The 26,744-nt window shown below is 33.0% G+C and overlaps 1 protein-coding gene across 1 annotated transcript; it reads right to left on the bottom strand.

The window, feature by feature from the left end:
* Nucleotides 1-6,503: 6,503 nt before the first annotated feature.
* On the bottom strand, nt 6,504-7,614 carry LOC125864269 (uncharacterized). The gene is made up of 2 exons (XM_049544180.1): nt 7,429-7,614; nt 6,504-7,106 (listed from the first exon to the last, which is right to left on the bottom strand). The coding sequence occupies exons 1-2, from the start codon at nt 7,612-7,614 to the stop codon at nt 6,504-6,506; spliced, it is 789 nt and encodes a 262-aa protein (XP_049400137.1).
* Between the last annotated feature and the right edge of the window lie 19,130 nt (nt 7,615-26,744).

The following is a 26,744-nucleotide window of genomic DNA, read 5'->3' as shown; positions in this document are numbered from 1 at the left end:
CGATTTTGACTTTCCTTATCTAGACAGCCCAACTTCGAATGGACATATCTCCCTCATACGAACTCAAAACTGAGCAAACTCGGTGGATATGGCAAGATAATTCAGAGATATTTTATACAGTATCTGGTAGAACACCTAACTCACTTTTAACTAGGAGTTATAATCATTGAAGTCGACCCAAAACTCATACTTAAGCATAACTTAACCTTAATACTTAATAAGTTTTAAATTCCTTGGTAAAATCCTACTCACAATGATGGATGGTTCGAGTCTCAGTTTAAAAAAATGTATGGGGTGTTACAATGAGCTATGTGATGGTACATCGCCTCGCCCACGCTGCCAGTAGTGTCATATACCTTTTCGGGGAATAGAACTTCTCAACTAAGTGGATCCACTAGGCTATGCTTAAAAGCAATAACGAATCATCTAAAAAATATGACCCTTTCTATCCCCGTTGGCTACATGGTTTTTGAGGACTTTGAGTTATCTGAACTCATCCCCATATTGGTGCTCAATACCACTCCTAAAATATAACTTAGCTCATATATTTAAAAACATTTCCTCATCCTCAACTTTTAGATAATTACTCAAACAATTTCTCTTAAAAGATATAGGACTCAAAACTACTCATGAACTCCTTTGGAAATCGGTGTCTTCCCTCATTTTAAATGTGAAAATATTTACTCTTGGGAATACTTAGTTCACATATATTCTTTTTGAAATAGGAACTCAACTCTCCTCATCCTCAAACCCAAGTACTCAAGTCTTAAGATACTGTAAAATACTTCTCAAAATGAATCGAAAGAACTCTCAAGACTTTACTCTTAACTCTACCTTGAATTTGAATTATGAATTCAAGGGTTATGATTCATGCTATGGATGATCTCTCGATGTTTAAATGTAGTTTAGAGTAGTTATAATCAGTAGGGAGTAAAGGTATACTTTAAAAGAACTTAGACGAAGCAAACGGCAGAAAATGGGTGGGGGCAAGCTACCATGAACTTGAGAGGCTCTATTTTAGTGTACTGCTGGGGCAGTGTGCCATCCCTCTTGGGGCATCAGTGGCGCATCGTTCCACCCCTCCCCCAGAACGACCCGATGATTTTTTTCTCGTTTTCTGACTCTAACTCGCCTAGAATTGAATTTTTTCCTCAAATTTTCCTTAGATTCAATTATCCAATACAAGTACGGAAGAATCTACTCATTTTTTCTCAAGAACAACTCTCACTAATCGAAACCCTCATCTCAAAATTCATCAGAACTTTATAAACAAAGCATCAAGAACAAAACCTCCAGAACACCCATCAAGAATTCAAATCATTGAACCTCAAGAATGAAGTTACAAATGGAATTTACATGATTTGCGTGTGGGTGAACTAACCCAATGCTATGAAAGCTTACATACCTCCATCTTGCATAACAAATCCTCGATTTGCAAGAGATCATGTTCGTTCTTCCTTTTCTCCTCTTTTTCTTTTCTTGAACTCTCTTCTAAAACCTTAACCGTAATTTAGGATTTGTAAAACTGACCCAAAATAGATTTGACCCCAAAATATTACTAAAATATTTTAATCTGATGAGGTAAGAAAAAGACCAAAATACGCCTCACTAATTCGGGTTACTTTCCTTAACTGGACATGCTAACGTCAAACGGGCATATCTCCCTCATCTGAACTCGAAACTTAGCAAACTGGATGGCGTTGAAAAGAGTATTCAAAGACCTTTCAATTGAGTTGAATACAACTAAGATTCTATTGCATATATTTTGATCAAAATTTGAAATACAAAATCTAGAAAACCAAATCAAAATCTAAGACTCAAATCTTTCTCTTGGTGTCTTGGATCCACAATTAATCCCATGGATCATCAGGATTGGCATATTCTTTTCTATCCTGTAGTTTGTAGTTTCCCCGAATAAAGTTAGGTATTACAACACTTTCTATGAATTCAATGTAAAGACGGTTTTCAGTGCTAGTTATCCAGTTACAGAAGCAACTCCATAGGCTTTCGCTTTTGTGTCTCTCTAAAATTGCAGTCACGGTAAAATCTTGGTCTATTTAATCATCAAGGGCTCCCAAGAACAGGAGTTTTCTACAAATCAAAATACAACATGGAAGGCTTGTTATTCAACAATATAAAATGACTTATATACTAGTGTCAATCAAGGTGTATCTTATGGGCCACCTAACACATTTTGTACTGAAAGTTATGGCCATTTGACGTTGACCAAAACTCACAACTTAATGACTTAAATAAATCTCAAATTAGCTCTTTCTAAGGTGGGATGTTATGATAATAGTTCTCTAACTACCCAATAAGTATATAAGTAAAATTTGCTAAAACTTTTGTGCACTTCTTCCACATGCTTGAAGCAGATTGTGTGACATTAGTTTTGAGATACCACAAGCAGAAGGCGAAGTTGATTGTGAATATGAAATGTCAATAATGTAATCGGAGGTGCTATGTTTCACTTTTTCCTCAAAACGAGGTAATTTGTTCGATTTTAAATAAAAACAAACAGCAAAACACTAACAAAAATAAAATAGAATTAAATAGGATAAAAGTCAAGCCTATTGAATTTACGTTGTGTTCTAAAGAAGATTATTCTCCTCAATGTATCCGAGATAATGAAATATATCCCGGTAGAATTGAACAATTTACTCATCAGTATAGTGGTAATAAGAACCTTAATAAACAGTAAACTCATTTGACAACATTAAATCACACGAGTTTTTTTTGAAGTGCAAGAAAAATAAGAGCAGAAGATCAAAAAATAAGAGAAAACTTCTCTATTTATACTTAACAAAGGAAAGTAGAACAAATGATTCTTCTGTCTATCAGAAAAATTACAACACTTCGAAAAAGTTAACCCTTTAAATAACTCATAACCACCCTTCACTATGAAAAGATTCTATTCAAATTGTATTTTTGAAGAAAAACTACTTTATTTCTCATTTGCACTTTTTAATATCCAACCCTAATCACCTCATCAAGTTTAGCAATCCCTTGTGAACTTTTGTCACAGGCCTATAACAATCTTCCCAAAATGTCACATCCCTTCAAAATGTCACAACCTTTCAAAAAAAATAGCAACTCTTAAGAAAAGTGTCAATTTTTCATAAAAGTCACAACTCTTCCTTTTTTATTCACACCTTTCAAAATTCAACGACACATCTAACCAAGATCATAGATAGACAAATCACACCACATGTATCAAAAGTTAACATTCATAAATCTGATTTCCTTAAACAACAAAAATGAAATAGTAGTTGGTAGACTGGACCACGAATCCCAAGGTAATATTGGTAACAACAATTTTACTTGACAACAAAAATAAGCTACTAGTTGTTGATACAATTATTCCTCTGCATTTTTTACACTGCTTGTCCTTGCGAATAAAATCATGGTTGATCATTATCGTTTGTACCTGATGATCCTTCCTCTAATTTCTTCCCTGATATTATATCATCGGAAGGATGTTCCACAAACTGGCTGAATTGTGGTTTCATTGGTGAAAGACCGACGCTGCAGTTTTTGTTCTCCTCTTTGCATTTGTGTTTTTTTCCAATCTTATGTGCCTCCATCACCTTTTCAGTGAAGGTCCCTATTTTGCATGTGTCATACCAAAACGTGAATCCCCTAATGTTTTTCATTTCATGATCTGCATTCATTCTCACGTCATCTATCAACAAGGATATGAATCGTTATTGTTTGGACTTGATGATCCTTCCTCTGATTTCTTCCCTGATATCATATCATTTCAAGGACGTTCCACAAGCTGGATGAATTTTGATTTCCTTCAAAAAAGACCAATGCTCCAGTTTTTGTTGTCCTCTTCTGTCCTCTTAAAGGTGCCTCCTTGCATTTGTGTTTAATATCCAACACTAATCGCCTCATCAAACTTAGTAATCATTCTTTTGTCACACGCCTATAACTATCTTTTCGAAAAGTCACATCCCTTCAAAAATGTCACAACCTTTCAAAAAAGTCGCATTTCTTAACAAAAGTCACAACCCTTCATTTTCTATTTATAGCTTTGAAAACCCAATGACACATCTAACCAAGATCTTAGATGAGACAAATCACACCACATGTATCGAAAGATAATATTAATAAATCTGATTTCCTTAAACAACAAAAATGAAATACTAGTCGGTAGACAGGACCACGAATCCAAAGGTAATACTGGTAACAACAGTTTTACTTGACAACAAAAATAAGCTACTAGTTGTTGACACAATCATTCCTTTGCGTTTTTGACACTACTTGTCCTTGCGAATAAAATTATGGTTGATTGTTATTGTTTGGACTTGATGATCCTTCCTCTGATTTATTCCCTGATATCATATCATCGGAAGGATATTCGACAAGCTGGGTGAATTGTGGTTTCATTGGTGAAAGACCAACACTGCAGTTTTTGTTCTCCTCTTTGCGTTTGTGTTTTTTTCCATTCTTATGTGCCTCCATCATCTTTTCAGCGAAGGTCCCTATTTTCCATGTGTCGCACCAAAACGTGAATCCCCTAATGTTTTGGTTTTCATGATCTGTGTTCTTTCTCATGTTATCCGCATTGACATCTATCAACAAGGATGGTGGATCATTATTGTTTGGACTTGATGATCCTTCCTTTGATTTATTCCCCCATATCATATCATCGCAAGGAGGTTCCACATGCTGGATGAATTTTGATTTCTTTGGAAAAAGTCCAATGCTCCAGTTTTTTTGTCCTTCTGTTCTCCAAAAGAATGTGATGATTCATGCAAGCAAGATTATGGTTGAGAGTAGTAATAAATCATTTTTCAAGCCTGTTATGGATGTTTCAAATTATCCTCATAACCATGCTTTTGGTTATGATCATCATGGATTCTTTTAAATTTTTTTTCCTCATCTTTTGATTAAATTAATCATAGCCAGAATCTCTCTGGTTGTCTTATTTATTAATCTATGTTTCATTATTAAAATGACATTAATACAGTGTAACGTTCTTCCGTTTCAATCATGTTATTATTTAAGAAGACCGATTTAAATCATATTCAATGGTAATATAGACATCTTTTAAAAGTTCAAGAAGAGAATAGAGAAGATTAGAAAAAATTGTTGAAGACTGAGAGAAAACTTCTCTATTTATATCCAATAAAGGATAGTAGAACATATGTTTATTGTGTCTTATTAGAAAAAAAAATCACAATCTTTTAAAAAATTCAAAATCCTTTAAAAAAATCATAATCACCCCTCAATATGAAAATGTGCTATTCATATTATATCTTTTGAGAACAATACTTTATTTCTCTTTAAAACCTTTTAATACCCAACAATGATCACCTCATAAAGTTTAGCCATGATTCTTTTGTTACAATTCATTCTCCAGAATTTCATGATGTGAATAATTATTAAAATCAATGATTTGTTTCGATAACATGTACCCGTAAACAAACACCACAAACTATACTTGAATGTCTCGTAGCAAAGAAAAGTTCATTTAAATTCTTGAAGATTTTCTAAACATCAAATTGAAGCCATACATAAATGGAAATCATGAAACACACACACACACACATATTAAGACTAACATGGTTTTGCATAAATAGATATAGAGACAAATTGTTGTTCAATCTGTATTAGTAAAACACTTTAAAAACTTTGAAAACTGACTCTGTAACAATAAATTGAAATGGAAAAGCAGAAAATCGAGTCTAATACTAAATGCATAGTGTATCCTTGAAGAAATTATTCGCCTCAAGTACCCAATGTTATTGAAATATATCTTTTCAGGATATATCGATTTTATTCACCAGTGTATCGGTAAAAAAAATAATTGTGTCAGCGAATCACTGATCAACGGGAGCAAAGTACACAGGAATACTAGATTTATTTGTGCAGAAGAATAAGAAGTTCAGAAATTTCATTGTTGAAAAATAATAGAAAACCCCTCTATTTACAAATAACAAAGGGTAGTGTGAACAGATTTTTATTGTGTCTTATCGTAATGGTCACAACCCTTTAGAAAAGCCAAAAGTCATAACCTTTCGTAAAAGTCACAACCTTACGGAAAAGTCACAACTTTTCATAAAAGTCACTCCTCTTCAAAAAAGTCACAACTCTTCAGAATAGTCGCACCTCTTCAGAATAGTCATAACTCTTCATTTTTCATTCACAACTTTTTAAAACACAACAAAAATCACACCACATGTATCAAAAGATAATATTGATAAATCCGATTTCCTTAAACAACAAAAATGAGGTACTAGTTGGGAGACTGGACCAACAAAATAGATATAGAGACAAATCAAACTACATTGATGATTATCCAAAGGCAATACTGGTAAGACCAGATTTACTTGACAACAAAAATAAGCTACTAGTTAGTTGACACAACTTTACTCAACACAATCAGTCTTCTGCATCTTTGACACAATAAATAATATTCTTTTCTTGTCCTTGGCAATAAAACCATGGTGATCGTTATCATTTGTACCTGATAATCCTTCCTCTAATTTCTTCCCTTATATCAGATCATCGCAAGGATGTTCCACAAGCTGGATGAATTGTGGTTTCATTGGTGAAAGAGAAATGCTGCAGTTTTTTTTTTTGCGTTTGTGTTTTTTTCCAATCTTATGTGACTCCATCACTATTTCAGAGAAGGTACCGATTTGGCATGTGTCACACCAAAATGTGAACTCCCTATTGTCTTGCTTTTCATGAGCTGCATTCTTTCTCAAGTCATTTGCGCTATCATCTATCAACAATGATGGTGGATCGTTATCGTTTGTAGCTGATGATCCTTCCTCTAATTTCTCCCCGAATAGCAGATCATAGGAAGGGCGTTCCATAGGCTGCATAAGTTTTGGTTTCTTTGGTAAAAGACCAATGCTACAATTTTTGTCGTCCTTGTGTTCTCTCAAAGCAACCACCTTGCGTTTGTGTTTTCTTCCTTGCAAGTGGTCATTCAGGCCATCTTGACTTGTAGTACATACCTGACAAAGTTCACAATTCCACTCCGTAACATTTTTCACTGGAGCACTACTTAATGAAGGCTTATCAGCAACCTCTTCAAAGAGAGTTATAGCTTTCCGTTTTGCTCCAGAGAAAATAGTGTCAGGCTTAGCCTGTATCAATGCCAAAATAAGCACTTCTCAGAAATTTAAACACCTCGCAAATGGTTTACGGATTTGAAAGCATTAAATGAATCTACAATTGTTTTGATTAAGGAAACATATTTTGGAGTACACTTTCCTGATTCGGCTTAACATTCACTCGGTTGTATAATAATGAATGTTGTTGCCATTGATAAAGTCCAGGAAACAAGTGTAAACAGATATACTTTCCACTAGAGAAAATCTTGTAAGTTCAAAGTTTAAAACAGTCGATGAACATAACCAGAAATTTAAGATTTAATAATGCGGGCTAACAATAAAGAATAATACTTACCAACAAAACTCCGCTAAAGTCAAGGGGCTGTTCTTGTGAAATCTCCACCTTTGGACTTCTATTGAATATTGAAATTTTTGATTCCCCAGCACGGTACCGAAAAGGAACCTCTGAGATCATCTCCTCAAAGTCCTCAGCTTGCTTTTTCAATCTACCTGCTTCACACATTGCTTCTTCTCTTTCCATCGAAATCACACGAGATTTATTAAAGTGCAAGAAGAAGAACAGTAGAATATCAACAAATAAATGAAAACTGAGGGAAACCACTATTTATAGCAAACAAGTGTGATCTAATTAATGTTTTTTTCCTAAAAAGAACTTCATTTTTCATAATACCTTTTAAACAACATGTTTTCTCTAATTGATGTTTTTTCCTAAAAAAGAACTTTATTTTTCATTAACACCTTTTAAATTACATGTTTTCTCTAATTGATGACTTTTCCTGAAAATAACTTCATTTCTCATTAACACCTTTTAAACGGCATGTTTTATTCTAATTGATGTTTTTTTCTAAAAAAAAACTTCATTTTTCATTAACACCTTTTAAATTACATGTTTTCTCTAATTGATGTTTTTTTCCTAAAAAGAACTTCATTTCTCATTAACACCTTTTAAACGACATGTTTTATTCTAATTGATGTTTTTTCCTAAAATAGAACTTCATTTTTCATTAACAACTTTTAAATTGCATGTTTTCTCTAATTGATGTTTTTTCCTAAAAGGAACTTCATTTCTCATTAACACCTTTAAAACGGCATGTTTTCTATAATTGATGTTTTTTCCTAAAAAAGAACTTTATTTTTTCATTTAACACCTTTTAAATTATATGTTTTCTCTAATTGATGTTTTTTCCTAAAAAGAACTTCATTTCTCATTAACACCATTTAAACGACATGTTTTCTCTAATTGATGTTTTCTCCTAAAAAGAATTTCATTTTTTCCTTCATACCTTTTAAACGACATGTTTTCTCTAATTGATGTTTTTTGCCGAAAAATAACTTCATTTTTCACTAACACCTTTTAAATTTCACGTTTTCTCTAATTGATGCTTTTTTTTTCTAAAAAGAACTTCATTTCTCATCAACACCTTTTCTTTAAATTGCATATTTTATCTAATTGATGTTTTTTCCTAAAAAAGAACTTCATTTCTCATTAACACCTTTTAAATTGCATGTCTTCTCTAATTGATATTTTTTTTTATAAAAAGAACTTTATTTCTCATTTACACCTTTTAAAAACACAACAATATCACGTCATAAAGCTTAACAGTGATTCTTAGGACTGGACATAAAATATTGAAAATTGAATTACCGAACCAAAACTTTTGGTGATTTGGTATTCGACGATTCGGTATTTGGTATGATATTCAGGAGTAAACTATTAGAATTATGGTATTTGAAATTGAGTTTGGTATGAGACACTAGTACTATTTGGTATTGTCACGACCCATGCCATTGTGATTGGCACCCACACTAACACTCCGGTGGGAGAACCACTACTACAACCAAAACCAAACAACTGAAGCAATAACTAAGGCATTTAAGTCAAATACTAAGGAAGAAAAATAGAGTTCCCATAAACTCTAACAAAAGTCTAACAATAATAAACTATCATTGCGGAAGAATAACCTATAACGTGAAAGTCAATCCAAAACATCTAACAATGAACCAAGTCTAAACAAGAAGGGATACAATCCCAAACTAATGAACTAATAATCTAACTAAAACAATTGTCTAAGTTCGGAAATGGCGGACATAGACGAAAGAGAATCCCATGGCAGCCCGGAAGAATTGGCTCACCCTTAAATTCGAACGATCACTGATCTCCTAATCGAGGTCTGTCAGTAGTCGCTTAAAGATGCCGTGTACTCAACAAAAATAAGAGCAAGTGCAGTATCAGTACATAACCACAGTGTACTGGTAGGATCACACGGCGATCCCACTAGTGCAACATAAACAAGTCAAGACAACAATATAATCACATGCATATATATCAACATATACAAAATTATCAACATTTACGAACAACGATCAGCTTCAAGTTTTATATCACGTCATTAGTCCTCTCATGGAACCCAAACCCAAAGAGTTAGCATGTAAGAACGTGGCAACCGATCTCATATTTATGCCAAAACGTGGCAACCGATCCCATATTTATGCCAGAACGTGGCAACTGATCCAAGTTAGTTATGCCAGAACGTGGCAACCGATCACATTCACACACAACAATCACAAACACAAGTATATCCTCAAGATCATATATTTAAATCATGATTTCATGGCAATGATAATTCATCTATCTCATTTACAACAAGTGCGATCAACATTGCAATATCCATACATATACAAGTATCATAATGAAGCAAGAATAAGCATACATCACACAAACATAGAATCCCAACCATCACCTACCTCGAAACAAGCTTGAAACCCTAAGAAACTTGATCCTTCCCTTTTCGGAGTCGTTCCGCTTGTTCTTGGTCTACAAACAATCAATATAATATATGAATCAATAAACAATCACTAATTACCTGAATTACTAACAATTCTATGAACCCTATATCAAACTCATGATCCCAATTATCCAATTTAGGGTAGTTTCCACCATAGAATCTATAACAAAACCCTCCCCCATCAATATTCACCCATTCTATTACGTTCTATGAATCGAAAAAGGGATTTGGGGAGTGAAAAGCTTACCTTTAGCCTCAAGAATGGTGAGAAATGAGTAGGACTCACCTGGGTTCATTCCTTAGCTCTGAAGGTCGAAAAGTGCATAATGAGATCGTTTAGGGATTTATTAATGACTTTAACTCGCGTCGAGCACGCCACAACGGCACCCACCCCGCTACAGCGGCCCCACCAGAGTGGTAAAACCCAGCGCCAAAGCGACATTCATGAACTAGTGAGCTATTTAAAGAATTCCAAGACTCCCATTTAACAACGCACTTGTAACCCACGATGATCAGAAAATACCCTTCACGCTAAGATCGGTTTCGGGAGTTCTACTCGCCTGAATTCAATTTCGTAAAGTCGTACAGGTTTTTTAACGAGTTATCTAACTACTCATGTAATCAAAATCAAAATCAACACCCGATTACTACCAGATTTCTCTACACCTTAAAGACTCCGATTTCATCCAAATCTGGAATAGGTTGGGAAATTTCAAGATACTACAAAAAAGTTTTCCGGCCCAAATTTTTCCCAGTTGGTTTTTCTATAACGACGGAACCTAATCGTTACAATAGATACCAATTTACCCATCACTCATCCCTGAGTGACAAACTTAGGAAAAATAGGCTAAGGAAGGAATGAAGTAGTACCTGATTCAACGAACAATTGGGGATACTTTCCTCGCATATCTTTCTCGATTTCGCAAGTAGCTTCCTTAACTGGACGATGCTTTCATTGAACTTTCACGGACTTAATCTCCTTGGTCCTCATCTTACGCACATCACGATCAAGAATTGCAATCGGTTCCTCCTCATATTGGAGGTCCTTGTCTAACACAATAGAGTCCCACTAATTGATATAACATCTGTCACCATGATACCTCTTCAACATGGATACATGAAATACCGGATGAACACTCGATAGATTATGAGGTAAAGCCAATCTATACGCTATCGGTCCTACACATTCAAGAATCTCAAATGGACCAATGTATCTAGGACTTATCTTACCCTTCTTACCAAATTTCATCACCCTTTTCATGGGTGATACCTTAAGAAAAACATTTTCACCGGATTGAAACGCCATGTCTCTTACCTTATGATCCATACTTCTTTTGTCTACTCTGGGCTGCTAGATGCTTAGATTGAATACTCCTCACCTTATCATGAGCATCCTTCACTAAATCAACCCCCAATGGTTTCACATCGCCAGCCTCAAACCATCATATGGGTGATCTACATCCCCTCCCATATAATGCCCCAAATGGTGCCATGTCAATGCTGCAATGATAACTATTATTATAAGAAAATTTACACAAAGGTAAGAACTTATCCCAATGCCCTCCAAAATCAATCACACATGCCCTCAACATGTCTTCTAATACTTGAATGGTCCTCTTCGATTGCCCGTCAGTCTGTGGATGAAAGGTTGTACTAAAAGTGAGTTGTGTGCTCAATTCATCATGCAATTTTCTCCAAAACTTGGATGTGAATTGGGTACCACGGTTCGAGATGATAGAAAGGGGCACCCCATGCAACCTTACTATCTCTTACACATATACTTTACCTAATTATTCAGCATTATAATCTATTCTTACCGGAATAAAATGGGCTTACTTAGTCAATCTATCAACCACTACCCAAATAGAATCAAACTTCCCAAAAGTCTTACGAAGACCAACCACAAAATCCATAGCTATTCTTTCCAACTTCCATTCCGGAATTGGCATTCTTTGAAGCAAACCCACAGGCCTTTGATGTTCATACTTCACTTGTTAACAATTTTGACACTTCGCCACAAACTCCGCTATGTCTTTTTTCATGTCTAGCCACAAATAAACTCTCTTCAGATCTCTATACATCTTGGTCACACTTGGATGAATAGAATATCACGAACCATGAGACTCCACCAACATTTTCTCAACCAAGTCATCTACTCTAGGGACAAATTCTTTCCTTGAAATTGAGCACACCATCCGCATCAACAGTTGTCTCTTGTACCTTACCAATCGCAGTCTTCTTTTTAAGATCCTCCAAATTTTCATCTTCAACTTGTTTGGCCTTGATCTCCTCAATGAAACTGGCTTTTACTTCAATACTAGCTAACACCCCACCTCTTTCTGAGATGCCCAATTGCATAAATTTAGACTCCAAGGTCTGAATTTCTTTAGCCAAAGGTCGTTTGGTTACACTTAAGAAAGCTTAACTATCCATACTCACCGCTTTTTGACTCAAAGCTTCTGCCACCACATTAGCCTTGCCCAGATGGTATTGATTGGTCACATCATAATCTTTTAGTAACTCCATCCACCTTTGCTGTCTCAAGTTCAGATCCTTTTGAGTGAACACATGTTGCAAACTACGATGATCGGTATACACTTCACACTTAACATCATCCCGAGCTACGATATATGGTCATTTGAAGTTGACCAAAAACTCATACTTATATAACTTAACTAATTTTCCAGATTTTTCCTTCTTTCCAAAAACAACTCTTTCTAAATCTAGCTCTTTCTAGCTCTTCAAATAGTGAGGTGTTACAACAATCAACTGCAACTTCAATACGGTATTATTGAATATCGTACCAAATTAAAGTTTAATTTATCGATTACTAAATAACCGAATGAAACTTTAAAAATTTAGTAAATGATATCTACCTTTAATTACCAATTACCAAACTCAAATTTGAGAATCTCGAACCGAACACCGAAAACACACCCCTAAATTAATTCTTCCCAAATATCCAACTATTAAAATTATCAAAAAGGGTTTTGGTACCAATGATTAATTAATTATTACAAAAGTTGGAATTAATCCCTCCAAAAGTTTTTCTTTGTCAACTTTATCTTCTACCCGATAGTAATATTTTTTCCTAAAAATAAATATATTGGCTCCTCAATAATTAATGATCTTGTATGAAATAATCAAGTATTATTATAAAATATTTCTCCCTCTATTTCATATTAACTGAATTTTTGAGATTTTTCTCATTGTTCAAAATAGTTGAAATGTTCAATGCTCAAGATGGATGTTAATTTTTATTTCAATATTCGTGCTCTTCTTTAATGAAGTTTGATATTTTCTAGGAAACAAAGAGCACTACTTATAAATTAAATCATGATTTAAATAATGTCCTTGATATAGTGGAGTATAGTATAGATGTCAATTACACCAAGAAGTTGATTTCACTTATTATCTTCATTGCTTCCCTCTATTATGAAGATTTACTCGTCAATATGTCCACGCATGCACAGTGATAAGATATCCATGGAATTAGAAATAAATTTATCATAGATATAATATAGGGAAAAGAGACTATAAAGTTTTCATTCACATGCATACAAAATCTATTGTATATAATAAATAGATTTCGTATGCATTTTAAGAAATAAAATATATGAATGAACACATGATAGGAATGCATATTTTAAAAGAGAAAATAATTGTTTTCGTCCATGTGTTATCGTTTTATTTTGGTTTTGGCCCCTATGATAGCTCACTAATCATACTTAACCTTTAATTAATCAAAGTAAGTGATTTCAGTCCTTCTACTAACGGTGAATATAAATTTAAACAGATCAGTTTTGGTATTACAACAAGAAACACTTCCATGAAGAGAACAAAACCTAAAGATAGAACAAGTTTGTAAATTCTCCTATAACATCTTTTCTCATACACAACCATATTGCAGCCTGAATTTCTTCCTCAATTTGAATGTGAATTAATCCTCTAATACACTACTTTATGTGTTCGCTGGTTAATGAACAATTTTTCTATTTAGTTGCCTCCCCCCTTATACGAGAATACAATCTAGACACTCCTCCTGCATCATTGAAAACAACTCGGTACACTTATTTAAGCGCAACAATATCATTCAATTTAACAATAAAATGTTGAAGCAAGAATGGGCTACAATTCACGCCGGCATGTAAGTACTCAATTAATTTAGTTATAGCCTAGATCATTGATTACATGAAAATATGAGTAAAAGATTGAGTTATAGGATTACTAACACAACATCTAATATTTACATGAAGAATAAATATAATTTTTTTAAAAAAAAGCTATAAGAATTATAAAAATCAAACATTTGTAGTGTATATTCTAAATTTGTATGACATATTACATTTTGTGTTTGTTCTACATATTAGATGACATGTGAACATGTCATTTGCATTGGTTTTGAGACATGGTTGTGACAAGTGTTATATGAATTGAGGAAGAATAAGAAATTAAAGAGTATGTAGCATTTTAAGGGATGTGTCGCGCGCTGCATCATATATTATGATTTGAGGGACGTATCATTGTGAAAGATTCTACTATCGAGGAATGTGTCGCATGCTGCGATGGATTCTATTTTCGAGGTATGTTATGCACTCCGCGATGAATTTCTATTATTAAGGATCATATTGCATGCCTCAATGGATGCATTGACGGATATATATGTCTCCCTGGGTCCCGGAATGAGAAACAACAGGTGTGTATCAGTAGGACAGACATGCATTACCATACTTGACATTGCATTTCATTACAGTGCATATGTTTATCATTTGTGAACTTGTGAGTGCCTTTCAGTTGAACTTATGATTGATGAGGTTGATCTTGTATGTTACTAATCTTTAATTGTTGTACTTGAGTTATGTACTATGAAATTGAGAACAGTTAGGTTGGGTTGATTTTATACAGGTTGTAATTGTGGAGGTTCGGTTGGGGTGGTAGGAGTACCCATATTCTATATTCTTAACTTGTATTTAGGAGTTCGCTTGATGAGTACCATATGGTTTGGTACTCACGACTTGCTTCTAATTTTTGAAGGTTATCAACCCGGAGTTTCACTATACTCTCTCTTATCTTCTTGTCTGAGGCTTCCTATGGAGATGTGTGAGGTAGCTGATTGTCATCTCATCAGACCTTTTTACTCCTACTTATGATCTTGTTCTACTTTAGAGACAACATCATTTGAGACTTGTTTATTTCTTTCAAATCTATTGTAATACATTAGAGGCTTGTACACGTGACAACCAAGTTTTGGGGGTAGATGTAAGATAATTATTAATTTCCACATTATTTTATAGTATTAAACTTTTATTCTCACTTTTCTTTCGCATTTTTATATTATTTGGGTTTTAGGCTGACTTGTTTTTGTGGGATAAGACGAGTGTCATCACATCCATTTTTGGGTTGTGAGGAAATGGTATCACAGCCCCAGGTTCATAGGTTTCACGTGCTCACAATCCTAGTCTAGTAGATTTTTGGGTATCGGCGTGGAGATGTATGTTGTTATCTTTGAGAGGCTATAGCGACTTTTAGGAAAAATATTCACTTTTAGAATCTCAATCATGCATCCTTCGTCCGATCTAATTCTTATCTCTTCCTTCCATTCACTGTAACTTGTAGTGATAACTCATGCGTCGTTCTTCTTCTGAGAAATTGATGTGTCTTATATGGCTTTGATGTTAGACCTGATACTAAGGTGAAAGTCACAGACTTATGAGAATGATGTGTGGTCAGATTCTAAATGTTCAGTAATTTGAAGGGGTTGAGTTAGGTGATGTCTCGACAAAACATTTTGAGGATATCTAAATGATGAGCTGGATAATGGTCCAAGGAACTTCGGAAACATATTTTATTTTTTGGGGTATTTACCCAGCAACAATGAATAGTAATTATGTAGTATATACAATATTTGGAGTGGTTCAACAATTGGAAGTGGAATTATTAAAGGAATAAATAGATATGCACATTGTGACTTTGAAAACTACAGTTAGTAAAGATGTCATAACAAGTAAGTATTGCTTACCGTATGATGAGACCTATGTTGCATTAATCGAGGTCAAAATTTGTACTATGATTTAGGTGTATGTCAAAAGGGTCATGACACGACTACTACAATGATCCTGATTCTTACTTGGTTAGAGTTATGAAGTGTGTTACTCCTGCTATCGACCTGATCTGAGAAAGAATATATATCGATTTGGTAGTTATTGTAGTTACTTAATGGGAAGAAATATGTGGCTATTCGGGTACAATCTTTCGATTGGTATGCTATATTCTAGTGGTGGATCTAACGGACGTTCACGATATGATACTAGTGGTATATGAAAATGGATATGTCAATTTTCAAGTGTAAATACTAACTACTTAAGGAGTTATCAGTTTTACCACATGTTCATAAAATGATATTTGATGTTTCATTCATATTTAAGAACCAACTAGTTTGTTACTACAAAAACTTGAGTTAAGCATTGTTTTTAAGGAAAACTATAGTGGTGGATCTTTGTTAAGGTATTAATGTGTTCAGGTTGTGAAGTGTATTTCGTGGATCTAATTAGGATTGATAATTTCACCGTAAGCTCCAAATAAGGGGATTGACATCGAATTGACAAGCTTATGGGTAAAAAAAGTCCATGGAATATACTTGTGTGAAGGCAATTAAGGATTTTACTAAGAAAATGAGTATATAATTGGGTTAGTCCATTGTATTTTGTTGGTATAATTGGATCAAGGTTGTAGTTGTGGAGATTCACTTGGGGTGGTAGGAGTACCCATATTCTATATTCTTAACTTGTGTTTAGGAGTTCACTTGTTGAGTGATGGGTTCGAAACTGATTAGGGCGTTATGCGCACAGAAGCTTACAATTGCATATCATATGGTTTATAAATCAGATGACGAAAATTTATACTAAAAATAAAAAATTATTATATGAAATTTGTCCAATTGGCCTACATATTAAAAAAAATATTAAAATTGTCGAGAGAAAAAATCTCTCCATAAACAAAAGTCTCTGAATGACTACATTGTGGATACTATTGTTGTTCTTTATGAGAATAAAAATTTTCAATTTATAGATCTCCAAACTTTTCCTCTAAGGAAACAATAAACCAAATATGGAAAAATATTATATTTATCTTTCAGGAAAAGTAAAAATATTTATGATAATGTTTTGTCTTTTCTTTTAGGAAAAAATAAACTTTAAATAAAGTGAGAAAATCAGGGTAAAACCCTAACAAATCTCCTCTTTTGGCTGGATTTTCTTGATAAAACTTGATCCATCTTCTTCACACGCATGATAATCGTAGTCTTCATCACTGCTGCTTTTCATGGTTAAAATAAGGTTTAAAATATATGGGCTAAAAATGGTTTTAAAATATTTAATTTTTATTTTTAAAATTGCAGCAACAGGAATGTTGAAAATATGGTTTAGAACTTCTTCTCCACATGTAGTTGGACAAAATCTTCATTATCATCAAATTTGTTACAAATTCGTTTGAAACCGCTTGAATGCATCTTCAACCACGATGAACCATTGGATCATGGGATCGTTGAACCATATGTTGTGATACCACTTGTTGGATTCGAAAGTGACTAGAGCGTGGAAGCTTACAATTCCATATCATATAGTTGATAAATCACATGACGAAAACTTATCCTAAAAATAAAAATATTATTATTTGATTTGACCAGTTGGTCTACATATTTAAAAATTAATAAGAAGACATTAAAAGTGTAGAGGGAAAAATCTTCCGATAAACTAAACTCTTAAAGGTCTACATTGTGGATGCTATCGTTGTTCTTTATGAGAATAGAGATTTTCAATTTGTAGATCTCCAAACTTTTCCTCTAAAGAAAGAATAAACCAAATATGGAAGACTATCATATTATTCTTTCAAGAAAAGTAAAAACATTTATGGTAATGTTTATTCTTTCTTTTAGCCAAAAATAAACTTCAAATAAGGTAAGAAATCAGGGCAAAACCCTAACACTGAGTATCGTATTGTTTGGCACTCACCCCTTGTGTCACTACCCGAGCCTACACCTTGGATATGGACGGCACTCGAAGACCATTGTTGGTCCCCAAGCAAACCCTCATCCTAGCTGACTACAAGCGGAAGACTAACTCAAGCATGCAAAGGCTTAAAAACTGAATAAAATTCATGAAAATTAAACACAAGCTTTAACTCAAAAGAAAACGGAATAAAAATAAATTATTCAACTTGCCATAAAATAGCAACTTAAGTCTTTAAAACATTTAATAAAATAAATAATACAGACTTCTCAACTATACTGAATATCTATGAAGCCTCTAACTGATAAAGATGGAAGTCGGGTGAAGACCCACGACATCCTGACTAAACTGAAAAGTAAATGAAATCCTCCAGAAACAAGAAGGCTCACCATAGCTAACTCGAACTCCCAGATGTATCAACAAATCTCCTGTTGATGATCCTGAATACATGTGTCTGCATCATGAAAAGATGAACGCCGAATGGCTCAGTACGTGGAATGTACGAGCATGTAAGGGGAATTCTAAAACATAATCATAAGCTTGAAACTTGATACAAAGGAAATATACTTACCTCTTCTCAAACTTACTCAACTCAAGGAATACTCAAGGATAAGATATTCAACTTAAAGATTAGATACTCAACTCAAAGATATGATATTTGACTTAGGGTACTCAACTCAATATAAATCAACAATACACATGCAATATATGGAAAGCTTTATAAAACAGTAAAAACAACTTAGTTCGTTGAACAAAAAATGCAATAACAAACTCATCTTTACTTATAGAATAAAGTAATATAGTTTATGTGGGAGATTCTCCAACCGATAACTATCACTACGAGCCTAAGTGGTGATACAACGTTCTTACCATCACGCTGCCAGACTGTCCTATACTTTGCCATCATATAGAACTACTTAACTTAGTGGATCCACTTGCTTAACTTATGTGATCATCTAAAAAGGATGACTCGTTAATACCCATGATGGCTACATGGTTTATGGAGAATTGAGTTAATATGAACTTGCATCCCCATATTGGTTCTCAATACTACTCCCAAAAATATACTTAGCTCATATGTTTTAAAACTACTTCTTTCTTTGGTTTGAGCTAATTACTCTAAATCTTAGCTTAAAAGCTCTCTTGGAATCGATGTTCCCTAATTTCTTGCTCAAAACTCTTTTGGAAATCTCAGTTTCCTCTCATCTTAAATGTGAAAACCTTTACTCTTGGGAAAACTTAGTTCCCATATATCATTTTAAAGAAAATGAACTTTACTCTTACTCTTTACTCAACTTCAAAGCTTAAGTCTTAAAACAAAGTTTAAACATTTGTAAAAGACTTCTTAAAATATGGTTCATGCCGAATTATGGACATGAACGACTCAATGCAAGGTTTTCAATAACCATAGATATAACTCAATACTTGGAACTCAAAAACTTCAATGATACTACTAATTTCAAGAATGCTCAACTCAGAGGGTTCATGCGGAATTATGAGCATGAACTACTCTACTCAAGGACTCAAATATACGTCTCATCTCAAGATTGTTCGACTTATAATGTTCATACGGAATTATGGGCATGAACAAATTTACTCAAGGGTCAAAATATCAATAAGGAACTCCGGTATACGACTCTTCTCATTCTCATACTTACTTCTAAAAACTTAACTCAAATCGATGGTGGATCTCAAAGGATTCACAATTGAACTCAAAGACTTTCTTGAACTCTACTCTTAACTCTCTTTTGAATGTGAATTATGAATTCAAGAGTTATGGTTGATGATACGAAAGATCTCATGATGACATAGTAGACTCATGAATACATTCTCCTCATCCTCATCCTCACTTGCTCGAGTCTTGAAACAAGTTACTAGAAGTTGTAAAAGACTCCTCAAAGAGACTCAAAGGGACTTTCTCAAAATGTCTGAAAGAACTCTCAAGACTTGACTCTCAACACTACCTTAAATGTGATTTATGAATTCAAGGTTGTGATTTGTGATAGGAATGATCTCGTGATGTTTAGGAGTGTTTTTAGATAGTTAAACATGAAAAACGATCAAGAAATCACTGTCTGAAAGCAAGTCCGCGCGATTGCGAAAATGAATTAAAATATTTGGTCGCGAATTAACTTTTGAGGCAGAGAGGTCTGTGACCTCTCCGCGACACGAACACAAACTTTATAAAATGGGGAGGTAGGTTCGCAACGCGGAGCAAGGTGCCAGATTCGTCCGACTTTTTCCTTCTTCTTTTTCTAACCCCAATTCACCTAAATTCGGTTCATTTTCTCAATTCCTCTTTAGATTTAGATACCCAGCACATGAACAGAAGACCCTACTCATAACCAATTGTAAAATCGACATGATTTCATTAAGAACTCAATAATCTCATCTAAACTCAAGAACTAAAGTCAATTTCAAGAACATCATACTTTCAACTTTCTAGAATGAACTTAACACTGAAATTAACATGATTGGCGTGTGGGTGAATAAACTCAACACTATGGAAGCTTACATACCTGAAAGATCCATCTTCTTGAAGCAACTTGTAGGAAAATTTGGGAAGATGAACCTAGCCTTAGCGTTTCTTGATCCCTTGAGCATAGAATTTTTGGAGTGGATGAGAGGGTTTGATTTATGAAAAACTGGTTTTCTACACGTTTAGGGCAATTTAGATGACCTCCTAAGGGTTTTTAGGACCAAAATACCCTTAAAGAAATAATTAAAACGAGATGGGAGTCGGAATAATTTTTCACCAGGCAGTGAGGTCCGTATTGGCTCCATATGCGGAGACATCACAGAGCTGCTGCCAGGTTTGTGCGTTGTTAGTAAATCGGTCATAACTTTTTCCTCAAAGCTCAGAATTTAGCAAACTTGGTGCAGTTGGAAAGAGGACTCGAAGACCTTTAATTTTTTATCTTGCAGCGCACCTAACTCATCATGTACTAGGAGTTATGGTCGTTTTAAGTTGACCCAAAACATAAGAAAACTTAGGAATGACTTGAATGAACTCTCTTTAGTTCTTCTTGGAACTCAAGGTGCTACATCTAGTGACCTTAATACTCAAGAAATTTTAAATTCCTTGCAAAAATCTCACTCACTACGAAGAACGGTTCGAGTCTTAGCTCAAATTTTTCTAGGGTGTTACACCTTGTTTCTACATTTGTGTAGGTTATGAGCTCGGATTTTCATGATATTCTCTGTTATCTTCTTGTCCGAGGCTTCCTATGGAGATTTTTGAGGTAGTTGATTGTCATTTGAGCAGAACTTTTTAATCCTACTTATTATCTTGTTCTACTTTAGAGACAACATCATTTGAGACTTGTTTATTTCTTTCAAATCTATTGTAATACATTAGAGACTTGTAAACGTGATAAGCAGGTTTTGGGGGTATATTTAAGTTAATTAACAATTTTCATATTATTTTATAGTATTAGACTTTTATTCTCCCTTTACTTCCGCATTTATCGTATTACTTGGGTTTGGGTTTTAGGCTGACTTGTCTTGGTGGGATAAGACGAGTGTCATCAATCCATTCTTAGGTCATGACACATATTCTTATATATTTTTTTTAAAATAGATGAAAATGAAAATTCAGAAGTGCACACAGTTAAATGTGTAATAATTGTAAACTATGATACAGATATTTCAACTTTTTTTATAAACTGAAGTTTGCATCACTGAAATTCAAAAGTAATTTGGATTTACATTACTGGTTACATATTTTTGTGTTGGATTTATATCATTTACATTTTCTATTAGAGATGTTTATTATAATAACACTAATAGATTCTACCTTTTCTTTCACATGACAGATGAAGGTGAAGATTCATATATGTCCACCATTAAATCATCATATCATATTATTATTATAAGTGAAAAGATTTTGTCTTCAAAGTTGGATTACAGTTTTGTCCTTGTTGTTAATTAAAATATTTTTAAAACCTAATTAATTAAATATTAAGTAATATTATTTTAATTATTTTTTATATTATGAGTAATTTATTAACATTTAAATTAAATAATTATTAATTATATTGAATAATGAATTAGCCAAAAGAAATAATTACAAATAAATGCAAGTGCATGTATGGTGAAGAACCCAAGAGTTATTTGTATGACTTTTGAATTTCTATATAACATTAAGATATATTTCCTAACTTATAAATTAACTTGTGTGCTTCTTGAGAATGTACTTTCCTATAATGTCATGGAGTAGTCTTAATTATTTTTTTTGATTTTGCTTGTTTCGTTAAGATAATGAACCATGTTGATGCTCATGATATGAACGAATTGTCATCAGTTTCATTATCAAGGTGTGAGGAATAATGAAGAACCCCATGACTTAATATATATATATATATATATATATACACCTCAACAAGTTGACGGTAAGAGATTTTTTTTTTAAATTAGTCACATATCATTACTGTATCTCTTTATTGTTTAATTTCGATATTACTTCTCTTTTACTTCTTGTATCATTTCATATTTGTCTTGTAGTCATTAACTATTCCCATTTTTCAAGGTTGAAGAGTTGTTGAATGAAAGAATATCTACAGATGCACACATATATTATGTTTTGTTTGTAGATTCTATTATATATTTGATCAATTTTGTTTGCTTTTTATATTTTATTTTTTGTTGTTGTTTATTTTATCCTTTTCACCCCAAGTCCCCAATATATATTGCATGGAATACTACTATACCCGTCATAATGATTATTTTTAGAGTAAAATAGCCAGAAAATTCTAATGTTATTTTTTATTTATGATGGTTATGAACTTTGTGATGACTAGGTGAACAAAAGATGCACACTATATATATTTTTACATCGTATTATTTTATTATGATATTATTCTATAACTTCGAAAGAAAATTCTCTTGCAATCTATGAATTCTTTAATGTATCATATTTTATGTTATTCTATAGAAATACAATAATAACTTAAATTTATGAATAAATGTGGTTGCATGTTTGGAGCTACAAGCCTTAAAGGAAAAAAGTATATTCAAGGTTTTAATATGTATCTATCTAGCTATACTATTAGATAAATAGAATGTCTTAAATTAAAGTAATGAAAAACTAAATAAATCCTATCAAATTGAATGTCCATGTAAAATGTAAAGGCATTATATTTTTACTCTTCAATCAAATTCCTTCTTTTGGGATGTATGCTCCAAATTGTGAAGATAGTTTTCACTAAAGGTAGTGTTAATAAAAAATTGTATGACACCCCCAAAAAGAAAATTAAGAAGATAATTGAACAACTTCAACAATAGACTTTTGAAACACAAAATCTCTTCCTTTATTGAAATATAGTGTTTAATAATACTCATGTAATTTTTAAAAATTAAATATTCACTGATATGTGGTACTTCAAAGTTGGATCACAATCCTGCCCCCGTAGTATATCACAATTATATTAATAATTTAACTTCTAACAATAATGTTTAATTACATGTCAAAATATAATTAATTTATAATGACTTAATAAAGCCTATTCAAATTCTTGATGTTACTTCTATCTTCTCTTACATTAGAACAGTTGTATATATATTTTTTCAGTTTTCAATAATTATTAAAAAGTAATGTTGGTTCGTTTTCCCCTATTCATGAATACATAGATTAAAGTCACATATCTAAACACTACCTTTTTATAATATCTACCAAATAATACATTTACCTTTTAAAAAATAAATCAATAAATTGGAAAAACTTTAACGTGAAGTTCATGAATCTATTGAGTCATTAGTGTACAATTATATGAGCTTATCCCGTTATTTTACATTTATTGGTTCTTTTAATTTTTCGGTTAAAAAGCTTTTCATGTAATTTATAAAGTTTTATATAATACGCATAACACTTCTGGAAAAAGCATAAGATGCAGTTCCAATTGATTAATTCACACGGTAGTTCGAGTAAGTATATTGTTGTTCAAATTATTTCCTATAATTCTAATTTAGATTCTTTAATTTGTCTGATATATACATACTAATATAAAGATTAAAATCTATCTAGCCAACTGCAGATTTGAGACAACAATACAATGAAGCAATCGTTTCGATATTTTGTCAAGAATGCATTTTGTGGTAGTTTACCCCCAGGTAATGTTGATTAGTAAAGTTATTGTGTCTTTATGCTATTAAGCTTTAATTTGGATTACACTTGAATGTGTAATTTCATTAATTACTATAGATATTTTTTTGTTATATATGAGACGATATATTGTAGATGAACTTATATTTTAGAGGTTTAATTCATACTTTGAAGTTCTTTGTCTAATGTGATGTTGCATCACATGATCACATTGACCTGAATAGCTTGTCATGTTACACTTGGTATTATATATACACATTTTAACTAATTATTTATGTTAAATTTGACTATGAAAGGGCACTGAAGTTTAATTCAGACAAAATGTAACCTATCCCTTTCAAAGTTCATATAACTCATCACACATTTATTCTAATATTATTTTAATAAACTATTACTTAGCCTGGAATACACGTGCAACACATGTTTTCGGAAACTAGTTACACTATAAGGGTTGGTGGGTGTTTGAGTAATGAACTATGTTAATGGACATATAACTTATTATGACTATTGCAATGGAGATGAAAATTCCATTATTGTATGAAAAAGTGTTAAGTCAATGATAAAAAGGTGAAATTTTGGTTCATGTTTGGCCTTATTTTGAGACGAGTATAAGACTTTTGTCAATTGATATATATATATATATATATATATATAACCATGTCTGTGAAATGTCTGACAGTAGATAAGTAGAAATATTTGTTGAGCACACGAATTTGTTGAGCACACGAAAGAGGACCAATGGAAGTATGATATAGCTGATTTTGAGGGTAACCCACAACAAGGCGGAGAAGATTTTGTAGATGTGAATATAATAGAGAAAAGTGATGAGTGTGATGCCACATGTGAAGAACGTGAGTCGTTTAATGACTCTGATTATTCTTGGAAGAAAATGATATGATTTTTGATAAAATCATTGACTCTAATGTAGAATGGGTTGGCCTTAACGGGAGAAATAGAGAAAATCAAGTTAAAGAAAAAACAATGGAGGTTAGAGTTGTCTCAAATATGTTGTCTATGTTTCCCAATGACACTCAAGAAAATGATTGTGCTACATCATATGAGGATTTAAAGAGTTCGTATGGAGATTCAGATGATGAAGATCCTAAAACATATATGTTTTTACTCCAAAAAGACATTTGGAGAATCAAGAATTTAAATTTATGCTTAATATGATTTTCGGAAATAGCAAAGAATTCAAGTGAGCAATTGAGTTACATGTTGTGTTACAAAAAAAGACATCAAGTTTAAGAACGAAAGTACAAGGTCAAATGCAATTTGTAAGTTGTAAAGTTGCAAATGGTTCATATTTGCATCAAAGTTAAAGTACGATGAACCTTGCAAAGATAAAGACAATAGGCCTTGACCATTGTTGTGGCAAACAAAGATATTACAAGACTATTGCCTCTGGAGTTTTAGCTAAGAAGTATGTTGAAGAATTTTAGAATAAATCCAAGTTGGGGAGTAAAAGAATTCCAAACTCAAGTGATGAGGACTCATAATTGTACTATTACTTGAACCCAAGCTTATATGACAAGAGGAATACATTAGATCTAATTACAGGAATTAAAGAAGAGAAGTTTCATATGTTATGGAATTACTGTGCTTAGCTAAGGAGGAGTAATCTAGAGACTACGTGTATTTTGCAGCTAGATGAAAATCAAAAAACAATGGTTAATAGTAGAAAAAGATTTTTAAGACTTAATATATGTTTTACAACTTTCTAATAGGGTTTTTAGTGGTTTGTCGACCTATAATAGCGTTCGATGGATGTCATTTGAAAGGACACCAAAAGGGGAGTCAACTATTGACAGCAATAGGCATTGATGTACAATAACATATATCCTATTGCATTAACAATTGTTGAAGGTGAACTAAAGGAAACATGGAAGTGGTTTTTAACACTTCTTGATGAGGACCTAGGAATATCACTAAACCATTTTGCATAGACGTTCATTTCTGATAAACAAAAGAGTTTAATTCCATCATTGAGATAATGACAGATGTTGCGCACATATTTTAAGTGAGACATCTACACAACAATTTCAAAACTCAAGGTTTTGGAGGACAATCACTAAAGGATATCCTATGGAAAGATGCTAGGGCAACTAGAAATCCTGAATTCTCCAAGTATTTGAAAGAGATGAAACAAATAGATTCAAAAGCCCCTGAATGGTTTATTAATAAACCACCCAGTCACTACTCAAGGGATTTTTTCTCTTCTTTTCCAAAATGTGATGTGTTAATAAACAATTTGTGCGAGTAATTTAATAGTGTACTTCTACATGTAAGAGACAAGTATATTTGGACAATGATTGCATAAATTAGGATCTATATGTTGTCTAGACTTCTAAAGAACAGAGATAAAATGATGAAGTATTGCCAGAGAATCTGTCTGAAGATCATCTTGAAACTAGAAAAAAAATAAGCCTTAAGCGGCTGAATGTATTGCCACTAATCAAAATTACAGAATCTGTGCAAGAAGCAAAACATGGGTTGGCAGAAGATCAAAAGTGCCAAAATAGACGTAAAGAATCACCTCCAAGTCACATTCTCTAAATGTTTGTGAGCCTCATAATAAACATGTAAATGTTTGTGAGCTCAACTTGCAACTCACTCAAATTCTTGATGAAGTTGAATATGCGAAGAAAAAGTGTCGCGACCCAACCCACCGGGCCGTGCGGGCACCCACTCTAACACCTAATTAGGAGAATCCTCATATCCATTAGTTAAAACACGCGGAAAATTAACTAAAAAAATA

Source organism: Solanum stenotomum, chromosome 5, assembly GCF_019186545.1.
Source record: "Solanum stenotomum isolate F172 chromosome 5, ASM1918654v1, whole genome shotgun sequence".
NCBI classification, from domain to species: Eukaryota; Viridiplantae; Streptophyta; class Magnoliopsida; order Solanales; family Solanaceae; genus Solanum; species Solanum stenotomum.
The sequence above is the reverse complement of the archived record's forward strand: the minus strand, read 5'-3'. Positions and strand labels throughout refer to the sequence as shown.